The sequence below is a fragment of the Synchiropus splendidus genome, chromosome 1, assembly GCF_027744825.2.
Source record: "Synchiropus splendidus isolate RoL2022-P1 chromosome 1, RoL_Sspl_1.0, whole genome shotgun sequence".
Taxonomy (NCBI): Eukaryota; Metazoa; Chordata; class Actinopteri; order Syngnathiformes; family Callionymidae; genus Synchiropus; species Synchiropus splendidus.
The window spans coordinates 46,386,734-46,407,933 of NC_071334.1; the positions used below are offsets into that span (position 1 = coordinate 46,386,734).

The 21,200-nt window shown below is 43.5% G+C and overlaps 3 protein-coding genes across 3 annotated transcripts; 2 read left to right on the forward strand and 1 right to left on the reverse strand.

Moving 5' to 3' along the window:
• The first annotated feature begins 1,495 nt into the window (after positions 1 to 1,495).
• Positions 1,496 to 10,306, forward strand: wbp1 (WW domain binding protein 1). Its single transcript, XM_053854092.1, has 4 exons — positions 1,496 to 1,723; positions 3,013 to 3,115; positions 3,200 to 3,367; positions 6,288 to 10,306. The coding sequence occupies exons 1-4, from the start codon at positions 1,661 to 1,663 to the stop codon at positions 6,815 to 6,817; spliced, it is 864 nt and encodes a 287-aa protein (XP_053710067.1). The 5' UTR covers positions 1,496 to 1,660; the 3' UTR covers positions 6,818 to 10,306.
• A 470-nt stretch (positions 10,307 to 10,776) lies between these two features.
• On the reverse strand, positions 10,777 to 14,410 carry lman2la (lectin, mannose-binding 2-like a). Its single transcript, XM_053853642.1, has 9 exons — positions 14,215 to 14,410; positions 13,874 to 13,992; positions 13,684 to 13,801; positions 13,532 to 13,614; positions 13,408 to 13,440; positions 12,954 to 13,115; positions 12,045 to 12,159; positions 11,411 to 11,533; positions 10,777 to 11,348 (listed from the first exon to the last, which is right to left on the reverse strand). The coding sequence occupies exons 1-9, from the start codon at positions 14,405 to 14,407 to the stop codon at positions 11,206 to 11,208; spliced, it is 1,089 nt and encodes a 362-aa protein (XP_053709617.1). The 5' UTR covers positions 14,408 to 14,410; the 3' UTR covers positions 10,777 to 11,205.
• An 865-nt stretch (positions 14,411 to 15,275) lies between these two features.
• On the forward strand, positions 15,276 to 21,179 carry mtfp1 (mitochondrial fission process 1). Its single transcript, XM_053853643.1, has 4 exons — positions 15,276 to 15,423; positions 17,098 to 17,225; positions 18,357 to 18,589; positions 18,648 to 21,179. Exons 1-4 carry the CDS (start codon positions 15,354 to 15,356, stop codon positions 18,712 to 18,714), a joined length of 498 nt encoding a protein of 165 aa, XP_053709618.1. The 5' UTR covers positions 15,276 to 15,353; the 3' UTR covers positions 18,715 to 21,179.
• Positions 21,180 to 21,200: the final 21 nt, after the last annotated feature.

Genomic DNA, 21,200 nt, shown 5'->3' on the forward strand with positions numbered 1-21,200 from the left:
AAGGTCTGAACGGACATAAATTAAACTTGTAAAACCTTTGTGTCAATAACGGCACTTGTTTCAGGCTTTAAATCAAACATGCATTCATACACACATCAGCAGCAGCACGAAAAACTATTCCGGCCAAAGGTGGTTTTATTTTTATCATGGGCAAAGGCGCCAAATCATGTTGGTATGAAGGGGCTATATAAATGCAAATTGTATTGGAGAGCCATTAGTCCTGGAAAGGGTTTGTATGTAAATGCTCTCACAGAACCATGGCGGCGCACTCGGCCAGTACAGATTAGCGGCTCGGGTGGCAAATGTGCTGAAAAAGTCAAAACAGAAACAGAGAGAGGGGAATGCAATTGCGACGTGGTAAATCATGGTGAACAAGCTGGGAAGGGTCCACGGCGCCTCTGCGCGCCATGTAATGCAGACGGCAGATATTCTGCGCCTCCTGTGAGTTTTGCAAAATGGAAACACTGTTGAAGTAAATATGGTCCAGACCAGAACGTGTATATATTGAGCAATCTGTGGTTCTCGGGACACACCAGAAATGCTAATAAATTACATTACACAGTCAACAGTAGACATTTAAAATGGATCTTTGACATTATATATATATATATATATATATATATATATATATATATATATATATATATATATATATATATATATATATATATATATATATATATATATATATATATATATATATATATACCCCCAGGTACAAGGGGGTGAAATGATTATATATATATATATATATATATATATATACCGATCTTATTTTTTTGCGACAGAAAATAAGATCGGTTTTTAAGAGGAGTCGAAGGATTTTTAGAAAACTGGAGAACAGTAAATCGAGTTGCGAGAAAGTTGTATTTGCATATTTAAATGTGAGGCGAAAGACAAATCACACGTTATAAAGGAAAATAAGCGCAATATCGAACCCGTGAGAAAATTCACAAATGACGAGATAAAAGTACAACAGCGTCCTCTAGTGCTTAAAACATGTTCTACTGTGTAACAGGTATAAGGGGGTGAAATGATTTGGTATTTGATATATATATATATATATATATATATATATATATATATATATATATATATATATATATATATATATATATATATATATATATATATATATATATATATATATATATATTTATTTTATTTTATTTTATTTTATTTTATTTTTTTTCCAACATTTGACTTGGCAGCTGATCATTCTCTCTTCTCGCACCTCAGACCTTTTCTAAACGTTAAAATGTTGTTTTAAAAGTGTAATATTTACCCGGCTACGAATAAAAAAAACAACAGATATTAAATGTAAAATGTATTGACCAATATTTTGTGTACGTTTAATACACTGTGTTTAAACAAGATATTCGTTAATAATTGATTATTGATTAAGAAACCTTTACAGTTTGTGTGATGAGTTGTTCCAGCTTCCGTGTTGAGGTGGACCGAAACTAGACTGACATGAACCCCGGGACCTGTTTTGACTTGCGGCTCATCAGCGCCACCTGGATTTGGTCTTATACGACTCCCTCCACTGCTCGACGGTTCACAGACATCAAACATGTCTGAATGCTAAAGGGTCCACTGTATTCCTACACCCTGCTTGCTATATGATTCCCGTCGTGCCAACGGCTGAAAACCCAGAAAGATGCCGCAGAAAGCACTGGGATCCATTGTAGGTCTTCTTTGCACCGGGACCTCGCTGGTGCAGGTAAGCCGCTGCGAGCGGTCGCCGAGGCGAATACCGTGTTCAAGAGAGACCGCGGCTTTGGGGCTTGGTGAAGGCCTTCCTCCGGTCCTTTTTGTCTCATCCACAAAGGAAACCGTCTCGGTCAGCCGTGTAGAACCAAGATGACGTCAGTTTCTCTGAGTTTTTATGTTGGTTTCGAGAGTTTTCGACCGAAAATGTTTGTCGTTATACGAAAAAACCCCTTTCTACATCACTTCAGCTGCAGATTTAAAGCCTTTCAAGATTAATGTAGCTAGCTGTAGCTAACTGGTGTCCGACAAACTGACCTGTTTATTCCTGGTTGTTGATGTAAGCTTGCTGCTTTGCGTCCTCGACATTCCAGTCATTTTTATCTTAGAAGACAATATTGGTGTTAACCAATAATGCGAGTCGTTTCTGATCAGGCCTATGATATGATTTTTGTTTTTAGATCATCCTGTTGTTTCTATAAGGTCCTGCTTTAGCTAATATTTTAATGTCATTGTTCTGAAACAGTAGAAGTAGTTAGTTGAAAGAATGTTATATCACAGTTTTGGGGAGTTTGTACTGGATGTTCTTTGAATATGCCGTATTTGGGATTTCAGTGTTCGTAAAGTTCAATGGGAAACTAACTACCACTTGTTGGTCACTGTGATACCTGGCCACCAAGTGCATACAACTACCCCCACGGTTTTTGATCCTCCAGCCATCTACAGACCAAGCCCAAACCCACATATGTTTCCTTGTCATGACCTTATAACTTTCATAGCTGCGTATTAAACTCTTACCTGTCCTACTGAACACACCTACTGACCGATGCCCCCACCGTTTTGACCTAGATTATTGTTCCCACTTTCCTTCCCGGATACTAACAGGCACAATAAACCTACTTACTTTGCCACTTTGATCATTGCCTTTGTTTATACTAAGCCAGAAAGTTTTGATTCCAAAAGTGAAAGTAATCCCTCATACTTGCCATCAAACTTGCATACACCCTTAAAATAAACATTCCAAGCATTCATAGGTTTGATTCTTTCACCTAAACTTGAAAATAAGGCTCAGTGTCGTCCTTAATTGTGTATGTTTTTGACATTCCTGAAAACATGCCTTGAAACCAATCTGCCCCGGGCAAACGTTTATGCGGCAAAGATTTATGTGTTGTTTTTTTTTGAAGAATGTGTTTTTTTGATCTCCTCTTGTTGTTTCGTTTTTTACTTACTCTTTTCATGTGTTCCGCTGCATTTTTCTGAATTGTGAGTCAGTTCTACACTATAATCATCTCTGGATTTTAGGGGAAGGAGTTCTGCTTTGGTGTAAACAATGAGCAATATCGCTGCGAGATGGGCTACTGCTGCGGAGAGACGGAGTGCTGCACCTATTACTATGAACTCTGGTGTAAGGACCGCTTTGTTTTCAATTTATGAGTGGCTTCTCTGTTTAACAATGAGATGACATTATTCATTTTTAATATTCTTGCAGGGTTCTGGTTGGTGTGGACCCTCATCATCATGCTGAGCTGCTGCTGTGCCTATCGACATCGTAGGGTTAAAATGCGCCTGCAGCAGGAGCAGCGGCAACGTGAGATCAGCCTCATGGCTTACCAGGGGGCCTCCACTTCCTTCATTTCAGCTCCGCCACTCAACCTGAGTAAGCACCTGTCTGACTTCTTCTGTTCCAAAGTCTTGAAGGTTTTGAAAATGCAGTGGTCAAGAACATTGCTGGGTTTTCCCCAGCAGCATAGGGGTATGTTGGGTTTTTGACGCCCTCCAACGGGAAAATATCAGCTTCATCTACCAAAGTTGTTGGTTACATTGTGGCAAAAAAATGTTCTTACCACCTTAGATGAAATTGGAGTCATTGACTTGATACAAATGTGACAATGCATACAAACAGTCGACAACTCTCCCTGTTGTCTGGAATCTAAATTCAAGGATCGGACATTGACCTGTCTGAGGATTTGTTTTCCAGTGTTTATTCATTGATTGTTCGTCTTTATTGTACTGAGATGAAACTATGAAGAGCCATTGGTTTTAAAAGCCAAACTTAGACAAAGGTGAGTATGTGGCGTCTTCACCAAAGGATGGAAAACAGGCCTTTAGCCAGAGGGGCGTCTGGGAGTCCTTGGGGTGCCCTAAACTGAGAAACCTGAGGAATAGGACGCTATTTTTTTAGCAGGACGCCCTAAATTTCTGATCATTAGTGCCTGTATAGTACCAACATCCTGGTTCCCGTGAAAAGGGTGTTTTTCCCTGGTGATTTCACTGGATTTGATCACAATTTGGTGATTCTCTTGTGTTATTAGACTCGCGGCTTTGCCATGGTGGGCACCATATTTGTTTTGGGCTAAAATCTTGCGGTTATCCACATTTCGCAAGTCGTGACACTCAAGTTGTTAGAAGCCAGCTGAAGCCTTTTAGCTAGCGAGACGTTGGGCGTCCTGGTGTGACATCTCTGTTCCCACCATTATTGTGGTCTTCTGTGTGTTTTTCATGGAAAAATCCCTGAAAGAATCACAATAACTAAATGACAGGTGTGTGTTACTCGCAGATCTCAAGTCGTGCATCCGGACTGCTCAGACATATTAAGAGAGGGACCAGGTGACAACAGCTAGGAGAGAGATTTACGTCGCGTGATTAAAAGCAAGTGTTTTGATTGTGAACAATCAGACATTGTGCTGAGAAGTGGTGGCTATACTGTAATTGCTGTCACACAAACAGGAAGTTAGAGATGCGGTTCAGTCTCAACAGTTACCAGCCTGATGATAGTATTTCCACAGTTGGCTGGAGAAATTCAAACAGCAGAGATAAAGCTGTGACTCCTCACAAACCTACTGGAGTCTAGTTCATATCTTGTTTCATGTCAACTCTGGAGCAGTGTCACTCTTACGTGCACTAGCTTTTATCTGCCACGTCCCAATTTGACCCAAAAGTGCCTCCAACAGGGCTGAGAAATCCCAACAAGCTTGTCTTTTGCATGTTTGCCTACGATGCTACCCCAGCCCCCATTTTTTTTCTGTCTGCAGCTGCTCCCCCTCTTGACTGAAGTGCATATCATTTATTGAGAGAAGGTGAAGTCATTTCTTTTTAACAGTCCGGGCAGAGCAAAAGCGTTGCCAGAGAACCACCTCTTCAGTGTCGGTGGGGATGTCACTCAGTGACAGAAACTTAATCCGGAGTCTCTGTGGTAAACATGAGTGTGACATGGTGCAGACTTGTCACAGTCCAGGGCTCAAGTGTTGGACGTGGTTTGAAATACTCTCCTACATGTGCCAACATTTCTGACACTCCGCTACGTGTAACCTGCTCTGTCATGATCTTTTGGATGAGATCCCTTTAAAATGGAAAGTGAAACCCAGTTAAAGATATATAATATAATATAATATAATATAATATAATATAATAACAATTTCTTTTTGACTTCTGAGGAGGAGTGGCTGATGTGGTAATATATAATATATAATTTATAATAAGGTTATTCCAAAGATTCGGACTCCACCTGTCATGTTGGATTGATGCACTAAATAAATGTCTACATGAGGAATGCATTATTGGCCACATTGTGTTGATAAAATCTTACTTTAAGTTACATTCAAAATATATACAATGTGCAATTAATTTGCTGTTAACCGTGAGTTAACAGATATCCTTTATTTGTCTCACAGTGGGGAAGTTCGATGTAAATAAATAAATGCTTTACAATGAACATTGAGTCCCAAATTATACAACATAGGACAAGTAAATAGGTATTTGGCAAATAAACAGAGATGAAGATGCTGAGCTTCTCTCTGGGAGTGAGCAGGATGGATAGGATCAGGAAGCAGTAGATCAGAGGGACAGCACATGTGCTCAGGTGTTGTGGAGACAAAGTCAGAGAGGCTAGATGGAGATGGTTTGGACATGTACAGAGGAGAGAGAGCCAGTACATTGGTAGGAAGATGTTGAGGTTGGAACTGCCAGGCAGGAGGTGGAGAGGAAGGCCAAAGAGGAGATTGATGGAGGTGGTGAAGGAGGACATGAGGTTTGTAGGTTTGAGAGAAGAGGAAGCAGAGGACAGGGTGAGATGAAGGAAGCTGATCCGCTGTGGCCACTCCTGAAGGGAGAAGCTGAGAGAGAAAGAAGATCTAAAATAAACAAACAAGCAAATACCATGACCATATTTTTTTTGTAAGCCCAGACCTAAAAATAATACCACAACCATCAATGTGGACCATTAAAATTATTCTGGGTGACTAATGGATTATGTTAAAATGATAGCAATGAATTCATATTAGCTGGATTCCGGCCATTGAGAACAGAGACTTGGTTATGTCTTAAAGGCAGTTAGTTAGAGCAGCAAGTTGTAAATAATGAACTTCAGCCACATCTGTTTACTGTCACAGATTTTTAGCTGAGAAAACTAGCTTGGTCTAACGCTCGCTCTGTCCGCAGTGTGACCCCTTATTGTTCGGCTGTGGACGTGCTGTTGTCTCTTAAGCTGAGTGAACGTGCTTGTTGTGGTGTCTGTGAATGCTCGGGAAAAGCTGTGGCAAAGAGAAACATGAAACCTGAACTATGTTGTTGCTTTCCAGGGTTCTGGAACGACTGCAAACTACCAGACTATGAGGAGGTTGTGGGTCACCCTCCCACACCGCCACCACCATATTCCGAGGACCCTCCTGAGGTGACTACCGCGCTCCACCCTCAGGTGAGCCAGCCAGAGGTTGTCCCGGCGCTCCAGCCCTCGGCAGCCGAGGAGCCCCTGTTGGACAGCAATGCTCAGAGCTTGTCCACCAGCCAGCAGGCTCCACCGGAGCCACTTCTAGCTCAGCGCCAAGCTGAGGAGAGCGCACAGGCTCCTGCGGTGGAGCCGGAGGAAGACGAGGAACTCCTCACTCGCCGCCGCCACGTGACCGGTGACTCAGGGATCGAGGTGTGCGTTTGCCAGCTTGAGCTGGACGAAGGTTGTGGGCTGGAGGAGGAGATGGAGGCGGAGCATCAGACGTGCAAAGTCGGAGATGGGCACTTTTGCTCAGGTCATGGTGTGGCCAGACAAAAGCAGCACTCCTCCGATCTGCCGGGTCAGACCACCAGCACCAGCACCGGGGACCACCTGGTGTGAGCTGCTGCAGTACTAATCAGCCGAGCAGTGCCACGCCTCGTTTCACACGAGGTGCTTTAATATTGCCATCGCCGTCACCAACCCTCTGTGCTGAGTCTCCCCGAACTAACGCTTCAGTGGGAACAGGAGTCTGAAGCGGCTCCTGATCCATAATCTGCTTGGCTTTGGCTTCTGGGGAAACCCAGGCGGACGCTCTCTTTCATTTGTTTTGCCGGAGAAAGTAAGAAGACAGCCGTCGATTGTGTTTGAAATCAGAAACTCCTCTCCTCCGTCACATTTCTCTTGGCTCTGTGATGTATCTGGTGTCACACCACAACGCTCTCATCCGAGGCTTCGAACACTTGGAGCCATCTCGACTGAATCAACAAGCCGTTTTCCCAAAGCAGCGTGAATGTTTGTGTTGTTGAATTTTCGGCCGCAGCTGCACTGTGACGGCACCGACCTGAGGTCATGGCAACCAGCTCCCGAAGCTCTCTGGTGTCAAGTGCGTGTTGTTTTCTACGGCAGAGGAGACTAACGGGAAGTGGGTTTTAAATGTTACACACGCCCCCCCCTCTTTCTGTGCATTGCCACGACAGCAAAACAAAACAACGGTGAAAGGCCTTTCTTTTTTGACTGATCTCTGAGAGTGTGGTTTTCATGTCGCATCTCAGTTTTTGGCTGAATTTCATCGTGTCCTCATGAAGCTACAATTTGTTGAAACTCTTCACATGCCAGAATTGTTATATATTTCGGTGTTATTCTGACTTTAGTCATCATAGTGACCCAACACAGGAATAACCACAGGGGAAACGGACTGCATGTCATTTCCAGATCACTTTTCTCACGGCTACTTGCTTGAATATATGACGTTGATATCACAACGTAACATTAGGTCGAGGAGCAGCCTCGAGCTTTCTGATTGGTTTCCGTGATGAACTATGAATATAGTTGACTACACTGTTTGAACAAAAGGATCAGTCCATATTTCAAGGTTTCTGCTCGATCATGACGACGAAGGTTTCATTTCAAATGTTGAATTTGAAAAAGCAGCATGGGTGTTTTCATACGAGTGGTGTGCGATTATTGGTCAGCATGTGTCCGTGTGGAGTCCAATTTGAATGTTTGGCTTCCGTGAGAACACATTCAAGTCATGAGCTGCTTGTGTTTACGTCATTTGTTGACAAGATTCTGATTTAGTTTCCTTTCTGGATGTAACGTAGGGTGGACGCTGTCGAGCGACGCTTCCTCTGGTGTTCTTCTGCTTCGTGAGATGTGGATACAGGTGCCGTGTGCCGGGAGAATCCCTTGGTACAATATGGAATCTAAACAGAGGTTATCAAATACAATTGATGCGAACATAAATAAAGCTATTTCCTGCCGTGGTATCGTGTATTCTAGCAATGGATTCCATTTAGACTGAAGCTGAACTCCGTAAGTCCCTGCCTCTCTGGGATCTGATTTTTAGGGATGTGAGAGCATGTTTAATGACTGTAGAGGCTCACCTTCACTCACATGGTACAGCCTGGTTCCCAACTGAAAGGGAAGCTATTTGTAGAGAAGCATTCACTCTCCCATGATCTCAGAGATGCGGTGAGATGAGAAAAAGGAATGGACGTGACAAGCCGAAGCTGCCTCACGTGTGCTGCACAGGAATGGAGCGTCCGAGTCGTGACTGGAAATCGAGGCCTATTTAGAGTAGAAGTAGTCTTGTCTTCTGAGTAGTTCTGAGCAAAAGATGGATCTCTGTGGTTTTCTACACTTTAATAAAACCACTGGCTCAATTGGTGTGAAAATGTGGTGCAAGTAGATAGTTGTGGTACGGAAGTGATAAACCAGATTTTTAGAGTTTGCTGATGTTGGTTGTAACAATGGTTTCAAGATAAAAGCATGATCCTGACTCACCTGTTGAGTGAGTGAGGAGGAAAGTTAACTTTCTGCCCTGGAAAACCAGGGGTTTAAGGGCTATAACCTTTTTCACGGAGACTCATCTCCCCTTGTTTGGTTAGGTGCCGTGGCCATATCTGATTGTATATCACTTAAATCTTGCCTTTTTGTTAGTCACCCGAACATCGCTGTCTCATGAGGTGAGGTGGAGGGTTCCTCCTCGCTGTGACGTTTTCATTTCACATTCCACTGCAACTAAGAGTTGGACTCATGAGCTGAACTTTATTTTGATCAACAGCAGTTCGCTGATCCTGGGGCAAACCTTTTTTCAGGTAGACGTGAGAATACTTCGTCAAGTTCCCCAGTGGTCTTGGCCAGTCATTTAAGCTCCTTTAAAGTCCCGGCTTCACCCGAGTCCTGCCCGTTAAAGTATGATTCTTCTTTTGTTTAGTGAGTCCTGTCGTTGACCTTGTGGTGAACTCGACCCCTTACATCCACATATCCTAAAATACTGGTTTACATCGCCAAACTTGACTTACTTTACAACATTGTGGCAAGTCTTTGATCTTGATCAGACCCGTTTCTTAGCCTCCACCCGTGACCTGCTCTAGACTTGGGCCTGATTCAGTCTCTGTCCCTGTAAGGCCTCTCAATATCTTCCATGTTGGTTTCAACCCTCTTTGCTCTCGACCTGCTTTCACCCTGATCCTGACCTGTTAGTCAGTAAAAGTCTTTGGTTCGACCATGACGAGTTCCAGTCACAAAGTCCCAAAATGTTTGGTCACGATTTAGTCCCGATAAGTCCTGGCCATCCGTGGGTTTGGACCCTCACATCATTGGTCTTGCTGTCATCCTTAGTTTAGTTTCTGACTTTAAAAGTCCCCCCTAAAGTCTTTCCCATCTCTCTCAGGTTTCTCTTGAACAAGCAGAATTAGAGTTCAACCCCCCATCGCCTCATGAAAGCCAAAGTTTACTTCTTTAACTGATCTCCTGCATTTCAGGTCCGCACCTAACTCCGCCGAGCTATGCAAACTAATCATGAACCTACTGTTAAATGCTGCGACCTTCCCCTGACCCTTGAGCTCCAGTACTCGCAATATCTATCCCAGTACTCGCAGCTCTGCACTGTACTGTATTGTTTATTTTGTTGTTTGTTGGATCATGTTTTAACGCTTCTGTCCGCTGGGGGGGGGGTTTCATAGAAGTCATCTCTTATACGTTTGGCTTTTCCCTCCATCAACCACTAACTGCTTGTCGTGATGAACCACATCGTAACCCGTCATGCGTTCACATTTCAGGACTTTCCAGTGACTGAATACATCTGTTGCCTTTCATACTCGCAACCAACATTTGAATGTTTTGTGCATTGAAAGTCGACCCGACACAGAAACACCTGTGTTGATTTTCCTTGACACAGGAAGGATTTGAAAACTTGCCAAAAATACTGGAGAAAAAAAAGAACCTCCCCACTCCATCTTCTACAAATGGACTCTTTCTATGTTTAGATACAAATAAAGCACTGAATGATGATTCAAAAATAGTTTGGTTTTGGTAACAAGTCTGCTGTGTAATTTGGTTCATCATTTGTATTTTATTTTTTTAATAAAATAATCATTGGCTCTCTGTGTTTGGTTCTTGTGCCTTTCTTTCATCCTCCCTGTTCTGAAAAGGCTGGAACTCACATACTGACTTAGGAGTCACAACATTACATTTTGCTGAACTATCAAGGCCTAAAATCTGTTTCTATTCGCAAAACGTCACTGAACCTTCAGCCATGTTTTACACTGCTTCAATTTTTCTGTGTGAGGTTTGTACCTGAGCATTTTTTCTACTTGTTTTGTTTGCTGTTTTACCTCCCCTCTTCCTTTTGTTTAGTTTTGCAGTTGAATAAGTAAAATTCCAAAGTATTCATTCAGACTTCTTTGCACCAGCGACCTTTTTCCCCTTGATTTAAACAGACCAGGACCAGTTCATGAGTTTGTGGGAGCAGAATTTAAAATGACCCCTCTCTGGTTTCAACTCGTTGGCCTCTCTACAACAAATGCACATTGGAAGATGAGACTTCAGATAAGTGAAAACTTTTAATAAATAACTTTGAAACCAAATAAAAATGTCTGACACAAACAGGTGACGAAAATAAATATGGACAAAAGAACAATGAGGCAGCAACCAACAGTTGTGTGAAGGACCACTGCAGACTTTTCTGTAGTAACTCTCATTCTTCAGTGCAGATAAGTCGGCGTAAAAGGGTCAGCAGCGGTTTAAGTATTAAAATACAGATTTAAATAATTTTGAGGTTGACGGTATAATAAAAGTGGGATCTCTTCTGACTTCAGTGGCGTCTGGCTTGCATTTGATGTTAAGAATGCAGGCGTGTTAAGGCCGAGTCGGTTTGAATCCAGCAGGTGCAGGACGACACTCATGTTGGATGAGGAAACCTTCATGTCGGCTGTCGTGGGTCAGCTTCTCCTCCGCTCTCATGAGTGTGCTGTCCCCTAGTGGCCTGGAGCAGCACTTCAGTCTCAGTAGAAGCGCTTGCGTCGACTCTCGGTCCAGTGGCCGTAGACCACCAGGCCGATCACGATAAGAAACACGCAGCCCAGCATGGAGAAGAGAACAGTGAAGAAAATGGAGACAGCGCTCATCCCTTCTTCTTTTTGAATTACTAGAAGAGGAGAGTGAGAAAGATGACGTGAAACAAGTGGAGGCGGCTTTGCGTTCTCTTACCTCGCAGCAGTTCCATGTTATCCACGCTTGGGATTGTTATCTCTTCATCCTCTTCTTCCTCCTCCTTTTTGCTCCTCAGAACCGTCAGTTGGTAGAGTTTTAAGGAGATGATGTCATGGTTATCTGCCATTAAAGAAATGAACTAATTCAGTTATAATAAAAGGCCTTTTGCTATTTTGATGAGCACCTCTGTTTAAAAGAGATTATGCTGTTAATGTTTTTCTTTTCTCATATTGGTAAAATTCTGTAAAAAAAACTAACAGTTGTAGCAGATGCTACGCTAACAGACTGCTATATAACTGCTATCACGCTCATAGCTACAACAGCTAGCACACTGGCTGGCGACAACCCCAGATACAATGAACAGCAGCCAAGTGACTAACAACTACAGGCACCGATGGTGATAGCAGTGATGTTCACGGTGCTAACAGAAGACAGTCAACGCACTTCATCACGGAGCATCAGTGTCTCAAGCAGTCGGGTCATTCATTTCGTCCATGGTTCATAAATCTCTGACATGTTTTTCTTTTGAAAATGCTCAGACTCCTTGACAGGGGTTTGAGAGTGCCTTTACCAATGACCAAGGTTTTCAACAATCATTTGGTTTGAATGGCAACATGAACGGAGAACTTACCTGACAGATCTCCAGTGACGGCTGTGGCCCCAAAGTAATATCCGAGAGGCAGCCGGACGCCCGGAATGTCCAGACAATCCCTCCACTCGTGCTGACCATCGATGTCAATCATCACCTAGCAAATACACAGCCGGCTCAGACACTTTTGTGTGTGTGTGTGTGTGTGTGTGTCCTTGTTATTGGTTCTCTACCTATACTAGTGAGGACCAACTCTTGGAAACGCAGCTATTTGGGGAATTAATGGATTGATGGAGACATTTTTGGTGGCCTTTTTTTGTACCACAATGGGGAAATACAACATTTTGCTGGTCCCCACAAGTTTAAAGCCCTGATTTGAGGAATAAAACTTCAAAATAACTTGGATTAAGTCCTGGTTAACGTTAGCCAATTGTTTTGGGTGGTTACGTTTAAGGTGAGAGGCAGGGGAAAGGGTTACGGCAATGAAATGTCCCCACAAAACATAAGGACCAAGACGTTGTGTGTACTTGTACAGCTATCCTTGTGGGGACTGATTCTTGGAAACACACAGAGTTGCAAGGACATTTTGCTTTGTGGCGATTTCTATGTGTGTGTGGTCCTTGTACAGCTATACTTGTCGGGACTAACTCTTGGAAACACTCCTACTTGTAAGGAGTCCTGGTTAAGGTTAGCTGTTTGTTTTGGATGGTTAGGCTTAGTGTGAGCGGCTGGGGAAAGGGTTATGGCAATGAGAGGCGCCCACAAAGATAGAGATACAAAGATTCCACCTGGCTCAGTTTGCATGTGGTTGAGTGAGTGAGAGTGAGATAGTTGAAGTGGAATTTCATTCTCCTCTCGTGCTTGTGACATAGGAAAGAATCACATGTTGAATATGAAAATCGCGTACGGCGAACATCAATGACACCAGCGGATTAAAAAAAAAAACGTTACCGTTAAACGCCGCCGAATGTAGCGGATGAAGAGGAAGGTGTCGTGTTTCAAGTTTCGGATCATTGCATTGCAGCCGCCCAGTTCTGTAGGGCGTCCATCGCGTTCATGGTCGTAGCTGATGGTGCCGTTGCCCACCATGGCCAGGACGAAGGGGAAGATCCTCTTGTGGGGGGAAGATGAGGGAGGAAAAGTTAAGCTTGTACAGCAGACAGTCGCTCTAATCCAGTCCTGGAACTTCCTCAGAGGAATTTGAAATGCACTTAAGGCATTGCTGCCTGGCGGAGGCCTTTGTAGTAACTACACAGACACTCATCGTGCTTCACTGTCCAGTGACAAAGACATAGATGTTTCAGAGTACAAGACTTGTAGTGATCAGCTAGCAGCTTCACTCAGCAGCGCCAACTACAGTATCACATACACATGACGGTGAGTTTTACGTGCGTAGGTGGGTTACCTGAGTGCGAGGTGTGTATCTCTTCTTCTGAGTCTGTCTCCAGGAGGACGCAAAAAACACACACACACACATCACATGTCCATTATACCAGACGAGCATTTGAAGGTCTCACGCTACAATATACCTCCAGGTGCTTCTCCTCGTTGGGGTAGGTGTCCACAAACACCCCCAGACCCGTGAAGTTGTCCATATTTCCAAACACCGGGCCTGAGGGATGAACAGGGGCTGGTCACATGACCAAAGCGGGCGAGACCTTACCCCTCCAGACCTACTGACCTTTCTGCATTCGCTCCTTAGTGTACCAGATGGCTAAGCCATCACCATTCAGGTTCTTCTTGCCTTGTCCATGGATCTTGAAGTGCACCTGCATCTCCCAGTCCTTCAGGTGACATGGCTACCAGGCAGAGGAGGGAAAGACGTCTTCAGCAGTTATATCTTCAGGCATATGCGACAACATAATACTCACCAGGCGGCTCCATACTGCCCCCTGTCGACTCTGCATCTCAGGTGTTAGCCGCACCTGCTCCGTCGTTACCATGGCATCGCCTTGCAGCTCCCAGTGGGAGGAGCCTAAGGATCCCACACCTGAGAAAACATGACAACAACAGAAACGCTGACAAAATAGAAGCAACGCGTTTGATGTCAAATACAGCCACACGTGATGCTACAATGCATTTATGAGACTATATGGATTGACATTTCCCTACTCTGGGTCACATGTTGTAATGTGTATAGTCTAATTTAAAAGCAGTTCTCCTCCAGAAACGTCCGTCTCTTCCCCCTCGGCGGGTCCCAGCAGCACCGCACCTTGGTAGGGCTTCGACAGCGAGTACTCCCGCTTCAGAAATTCCTCCATCTCGTGGTCATCGTCGGCTAAACACAGGACTGTGCTACAAATAAATACAACAACAGTAAAATACGATTTAAACAGCATCTTTCTCCGCGTGGAAAATACAGTGAGTAAAGATTGTGGGTCGCTCCAGCAGCTGGCTGCGGCCATCGTTGCTCTAAGTCCCGCCCAATCGACTATGGCTCTTTCTATTGGGCGCACGTTGGGTCACGCCTATTGGTTCTTTCTGCTGTACATTACGACACATCTTTCCCATTGGTTGCTGAAGCCACAGTGCTGCAGCCGCAGTGTTGCTGACACAGCAATAATTAAATGTCTTATTTTGCTGATTTTATTGGAACTACTGTCCTTTTAAAGAAACGTTGATTTTCTCGAATTTTACAGTAATTATTTTTTAAATCTGTTGTAGTTGTTAGTTTTCTTTTTCTTTCACTGCCTGCGACTTATTCTTCAAAACTCAGTTTTGATCTGTTCACATATCATTTATTGTGGAATGTATCAAACGAGCACACACAAAGCGCCTTTTTAATGTTCAAAAGCTGCTTTGTGAAGCGTTTCTCCTCGTGGTTTTTCAACACACTGCTTGAGTTCCAAACATGCTCAACCGTGAAAAGGTAAATAACAATTGCTTTTCTGCCATTCTAAACCTGAGACATTAACAAAAAATAAATAAATAAATAAATAAATAAATCACATAACCGGAAAAATAAACACATATTATTCAAACATACACATTATGTGTTCACGAGAACGTAATGTGATTTTTCAATTTAAAATATTTAAGATGTCACGCCATTTTGTTGCCAGAATAACCTGATTCCGGGTTCTGCCATGCATTCGAGAAATGCGGAATTAAAATATGTTATGGTTGTAAAAAAAGTACTGTAAGTTCAGAAAGTTGTATTGTTGTACAAGTGATATGGATACTAAACGTATGACGGTAACTTTTAAAACACAAACGCCGCGTTTACAGTGTGATTTATGACGATAACGCCCCCTTCATGTTTCCCACTGACAGTGGGAATTCTCTCGCTCTCCCATCTGGTTCGCCGAGCACAGCACCGGGGGATGGAGTGAAGGAAGGAAGTAGGAAAGGATGGATCACTCTGAAGAAAAAAGCGCCAAAACGGTTGACATTTATCGGGACACATGGGTCCGCTTCCTTGGTATGTTGTGTATAATTTCATGCGCTGACATAAAGAGGTGTAAGAGAACGCAGCATGACCCCGGGGCTGTTAGCTAGCACATAGCTTAGCAGGCTAGCCGCGCTTGTCGGGCATCTATTTCTGGACTCGTGTGAAGGACGTTGTGCTTCATTCACCAAGCGAACTGCGAGACTTTAGTCATCCGCGGCGGTGTGATTCGATATGAGACACATTCACTGGTGTTTGTGCGTGTCTGCGTAGCTGAGAGGAACTAGACAAATGTTTGTCGAACAAGTTGAGGCGTTGAGCGAGTCACATCCGTGTTGAGACTCCATCCAACGAGCGTCGTCCCTGAGCCGCCCTTCCTGAAAAGAAACACGCTTTGAACTTGGCAGTAAGTGAAGGACATCACCATTATGTAAACAAATGTCATGCGTGCTTGCAGTGGTCACTCTTGAAGAGTCCAAGAATGAGAGCGAGGTTATTTCCAGAAAACGTCAGTGCGGTGTGTGTGTGACACGAGGTGGACTAGCAGCTGTCCTAGGTGACACACGGGATTATCACCGACGCCTTGCGACCCTGGAGTGCGGCTGCCAAAGTCTGAGTCCAGAAGGCACAGATGAAGGATGAAGTCCCTGGCAGTGCTGCTTGCTTCACCCCGGTCACACGGATGATGATGAGGACCACAGTCATTGTATTCAGAGGACGAATGCTGAAAACACATGGCTGTGCTTGCTAATCCAAATGTCTCTTCTGAGACACGACCCATCTTGACGTCAGGATGAAGCTGTAGACCAGGGGTTCTCAACCTTTTGCTCCCTGACCCATCTTTCCCAGAATAAATGGGCCCATCATATTCAATCTACAGGGGTTGGACAAAATAATGGAAACACCTGAAAGCTCTTTTTTTTTTACTTTAAGGTGTTTCCATTATTTAGTCCAACCCCTGTACTTACACATGACCAAACTAAAACCTTGTGAAATGACATAAAACCAAGTGATCATTGCAAAAATATATGTCAAAGAAAAGTCCAACCAGCAGCAGAACCAGGTGTTTTAACAAATTTACTAAAGAAAAAAAAAAAAAAAATACACTTGATGCAAACGCTTGAGAAAATTGGGAAAAACTGAATAAAATAATCAAACCATGTCTAAATATCATGAAATAAAAAGACTATGTTTTATTTAAAGTCCAAGGAAGATATAAGTAAAGTGTAAATGAAAGTATCTCCATAAAATATTCTTATTAATTTTCAAAACTGCTTTAGCAAGTGCTTTTATGTTATTACTGTTAGAGCGTACAACATCATTGTTTCTTTCAAGAACTCCTCCATAGTTGTTAACTATCACAGATTTGCAGCTGTGAAGCCAATTCAGTGACATACTACTGTCACCATATGTGGCTCATGTATTAAAACTGAGCCTCTCACAGCCCAAAGGTATAAAACAAAAAACCTTTACCGGCCCTCTGGGAGGCACTCACTGCCCAACCATGGGCCCCGCCCCTGTGGTTAAGAATCACTGCTGTTGATTTTTCAAGACAACGGCAGGATTGTACTGTCGGGACTTCATATCGCAATCATTCTGCTGTTGTCTGTGATCACCAGGCGCTTCTTGCCTTTCATTGTCTTGGTGTCGTGTTTGTGTTTGACCATGAAGAGCACCAGTGATACACTCGTGTCTGTTGATCGACAGGATATGCCAACGAGGTCGGGGAAGCCTTCCGTGCTCTGGTCCCGGTCAGTCTGGTGTGGGGGAGCTACGCTGTGGCCACTGCCTATGTCACCGCCGACGCCGTAGACAAAGGGAAGAAAGCAGCTGTGGTACGATTCCTGCTTTGGTTTGAATTTGTCCCAACAACTGAATCCATGTCAAACCCCCTTGCCCTCGGGGGTTGTCTGACCACACAACACCCCCGTCGTTCTGTAAATGGTCTCCGTCTCTGAAACTCACTCCCAACTGGACCTGGGTGCACATTATTATGTTTTTTACACTGTCATTGATCTGTTGTTATCATATTTAACTTGGGACGGGCGATATGGACAAAAAAGTTATCGCGATAAATGTTGTGATTTCGACAATAATTATGACGGTAAATAAATTTTCCTTCTATTCCATGTGTTGGACACAACAGTCTCTCTTGAAACTGTTTTAGGATGAAACTTACTGGTGGAGTTTGTCTCCAACATCATTATTTGTCTATGTTTAAATATAATAGTTAACCAAGTGTAGAGATGACAAATTCAATGTTTCACGTCTCTGGTAGAAGCTGCTGGTGTCTGACAGACTGCTCTGCCAGCTTTATTTAGGGGTTAAATTGAGCCGTCTCTGTCTCATTTCTCTTAACAGTTGACTTGAACTATGGACCAGTCTGGACACATTTCATAGATGCTATTGAAGAAATATTAGAAATCATGTAAATAAATGATCATTTAGTCATATTCTATTCTCCAAATCATTATACAAACTGTCAGTCCTTTGTCTTGTGTGATGAAAAACCTTTTCACTATCATCTCTCCTAAAATGGTTGTTTTCCATTGCCTCAGTGACAATTTCGGTAATACTTGGACCGCTTTAGAATTTGTTGATGGTCCCTAACTGATGCTGGGTGGTAGCATTAGCGCTGCCTGTGAGAGTGTGTCCGCGATCAGTGAACCCTAATGGGGACATGGAAGAGGACGCCGCCAGCACAGCAGGAGACCTGCATGTGTTGATGTGAACCAAGGCAGACGACCGCGTCAGAGAACCTATGAGGACCACTCCAGCTAATAAAATAAACAGCGATCCAGAGTTTACTGAATTTATCGTGAGATGCAGAATTGTCATCGTGGAGATTGTGTTTGGCGGTATATTGTGTACCATAAGTTATTGTCCTTCGCTATATTTAAGTCATGTATTTTCTCTAAACCTCCTGCTGTGACTTTTTACATCACATCCTCTCCTTGTTCCCAAAGGCTCATGGAGACAACCCGGGTAAGACGACCCGGGTGGCGGTGGCGGTGGTGGACACGTTTGTGTGGCAGGCCCTCGCCTCGGTGATCATCCCGGGCTTCACCATCAATCGCGTGTGTGCTGCGTCGCTCTACCTGCTCGGCAGAAGCACCAAGCTGCCCCTGTCCGTCCGCAAGTGGACCACCACAGCCATCGGCCTGTCCACCATCCCCTTCATCATCACGCCCATAGACCGGTCCGTGTCAGCGATCTTTCAAATCTCTGGAGTTTGTTATTAACGCACCGTCTTCTAGGTCCGTCGACCTTCTGCTGGACTCCAGCTTGCGCAAGATCTACGGCCACGGAGAGAAGCAGGAGTGAGGAGCCCTGCTGCAATACAGCCATGTGGACCTTCGCTCCAAAGACAGAGTCAGAACAAAGATCTCACTCTCACTTCAGATGTTTAAGAGGATTCAGCTCAGTGTGAAATCTCTGTTCTTAAAGAGGAAGTCTTTCTGAGCCATCTGCGAAGCAATATTTAAACAAAACTTTCTTTCAACATTTGAGTTTTTTTGCCAACACTAGCGCTGGACACAGAAGAAAGCGGATGTTACTAACTGAAAGGACACACATGCTGTGTTCACTGGCCATACATCAGTACTGTAACGCTAAATAAGTCTAGAATAGAGATCAGAAAAGCCTCTGTAGAACGTCACTGCCCTTTTTGACTTGACTCATCTATCTAATGTCATTCTGTAACAATGCCGTCTTTGTCTTATAGCGAAGGTGGGCAGTTAAATTTCCACATTAGAAAATGGAACGGTTGTGAGGGGCCACCATCAAAAGAAAGACAGCAATGGCTACAAAACATGATGGCAAAATATCCTAAATATATACTTGAGTAACAAGGACAAAATGAACCTAAAAAGGTCAAATGTATTTAAGGATATTTAGAAGTGCAAATATGCCAATGAAAAGTAGAAAATTTCAGACTTTAAACAAGAACATGCTATATTTACTGCTGGAGTGGTGGTGGTGACTAAAAAAGAGAGAAAAAAAAAAACAGAAAAATACCGACATATTAGTTATGGTTGTAGTCTGATGTCAAACGGGCCACGAAAATACAGGCATCGGGCTGCACATGGCCCCGGGCCGCACTTTGCCCAGGTCTGCCTTATAGGGTTCCCAGGTTTTATTAAAGCTCAAACAAATGTGACAATTTATTTAACTTCATTTTACAAATACTAGCAACACTATTCTGTTATTATGACGATTATATATATTTGCAGTTATTGGAATGAACGCCCAGCATTTGTTGCCAATACTTGAAGAGCATGTGGGATTTTTGCATGTTTTTGTTACTTTGTTTACAGAAGCCTCAGATATTACTCAGTGATGTGCGGTCAATGGCATCCTGCTGGATTTCCCCTCTATGTTTTTGAGCACTTTAGTCGTGGAGATGGAGCTCAGGGAACGGTTCATGCCAGGAGGCGTGGTGAAATGGAGCTTTTGTTACAGTAACGTTTATTATGTGTGCACCTTACTGAAAAAAAGTAAAAATGAATTGCCAACAATGGACTTCAAGAGGGCACCACCAAACATGAAATTGTTGCGTCACCAATCTGCAAACACGTAAAAAAAACACACACACACAAAAACTATTCTCACGTGCTTTTTCTTGTGTTTGAAACCTGAACTTTCCAGCTCACTTCCTTTGTTCTCAAGTTTCTTTGTGTCAAACTTTTTATGCAAGTTTACAAAAGAGAATCTCGGGGGAATTTGGTGTTATACTCTGGGTACTACGGTTAATCTGAACAGAAGAACTTCATTTCTGTTTAAACTCAGACCTTCTGTTAATGCTGCCTTTTGCTGGAAGTTGCATGTCCATGATAAAGCCATCAAAGCTGGAAGCAGAGGTTGTTGCTGTGTATTCTTGTCTTCAGGGTTCCTTGTTTTCACACTAAAGTGCTGTTTAAACCCTCAGTCAGTGGTGCAACACATGAACACACCCCAGACCTCTGCATGGCTGTCAGTGTGCTGAGATAGAGCTGAGAGCAGGGACAGAACGCTGAAAAGGGAACCCGTGTCAGGCTCTATATTTTTCCATGTGTCGTCTTAACGGTGTTGCTGAACTATGCAAAAATTAAGTTAAGGGAATGTTTCTACTTGTTTTCTGTACATCCGGGTGAAAGGGAACTCATAGGTGCTGTCAGTGTCACGACAGCGGTTGCTCCACATGATGTTTATGCTCTCGGACGTCAAGGCTAGAGACGAGACTGGTCCACTCTTTACAAGCTTGTCTCTGGTGTGCAGTGGTCAGTAGCTGTCAAAGAGCTTGTGCCATGAGCCATGACAAGGCAGCGCAAACATGGAGCTCTCACTCTTCCATCAGACTGAACTTTGTCCATTGTGGCCTACGGCTACTGACCGCTGCACACCAGGACCAGGAGCACGGTGGTACTCAGGCGGTCATAATGTTTCAGAGTGTGGCAGAAGTGGTCACGTGACACAATTTGTTTTTAAACAGAGCAAGACATGATGGTGCGGCCGACAGTGAGCGCCTCCTGCGAGTGACACGCTTGTTTTTATGTGTTTGGGAACATGTTCTCCAGTGAATTTACTCACCTACAAAAGCACATGAGTCTGTTTCACTCCATGTAACTTCAGCAAGTTTAAATCTATGCACAGCCACTCCACTGCTCCACTGTCAATTGACTCTTGTGAAATATTCATTTAAACATTTCAGTTCTTTGTGTTTACGTTGGTTACGTGGTGTCAGACTTTTGAAATGTGATGCTCAATGGGTGAAACACTGGAGGGGAAAGTTGTTGATAAATAAAACTTTTCAAAAGAGCCGTGACTGTTTT

Bases quoted from the DNA above. Each gene is read 5' to 3' on its own strand.
- wbp1 (XM_053854092.1), top strand. From the start codon at position 1,661: ATGCCGCAGAAAGCACTGGGATCCATTGTAGGTCTTCTTTGCACCGGG. The intron at 3,116-3,199 runs GTAAGGACCGCT...ATATTCTTGCAG, and splicing joins CTATTACTATGAACTCTGGT to GGTTCTGGTTGGTGTGGACC. The intron at 3,368-6,287 runs GTAAGCACCTGT...GTTGCTTTCCAG, and splicing joins AGCTCCGCCACTCAACCTGA to GGTTCTGGAACGACTGCAAA.
- lman2la (XM_053853642.1), bottom strand. From the start codon at position 14,407: ATGGCCGCAGCCAGCTGCTGGAGCGACCCACAATCTTTACTCACTGTA. The intron at 13,993-14,214 runs GTGCGGTGCTGC...ATGTTTTCTCAG, and splicing joins GCTGTCGAAGCCCTACCAAG to GTGTGGGATCCTTAGGCTCC. The intron at 11,534-12,044 runs GTAAGTTCTCCG...CTTTAATGGCAG, and splicing joins CGTCACTGGAGATCTGTCAG to ATAACCATGACATCATCTCC.
- mtfp1 (XM_053853643.1), top strand. From the start codon at position 15,354: ATGGATCACTCTGAAGAAAAAAGCGCCAAAACGGTTGACATTTATCGG. The intron at 17,226-18,356 runs GTACGATTCCTG...TTGTTCCCAAAG, and splicing joins AAGGGAAGAAAGCAGCTGTG to GCTCATGGAGACAACCCGGG. The intron at 18,590-18,647 runs GTCCGTGTCAGC...ACCGTCTTCTAG, and splicing joins ATCATCACGCCCATAGACCG to GTCCGTCGACCTTCTGCTGG.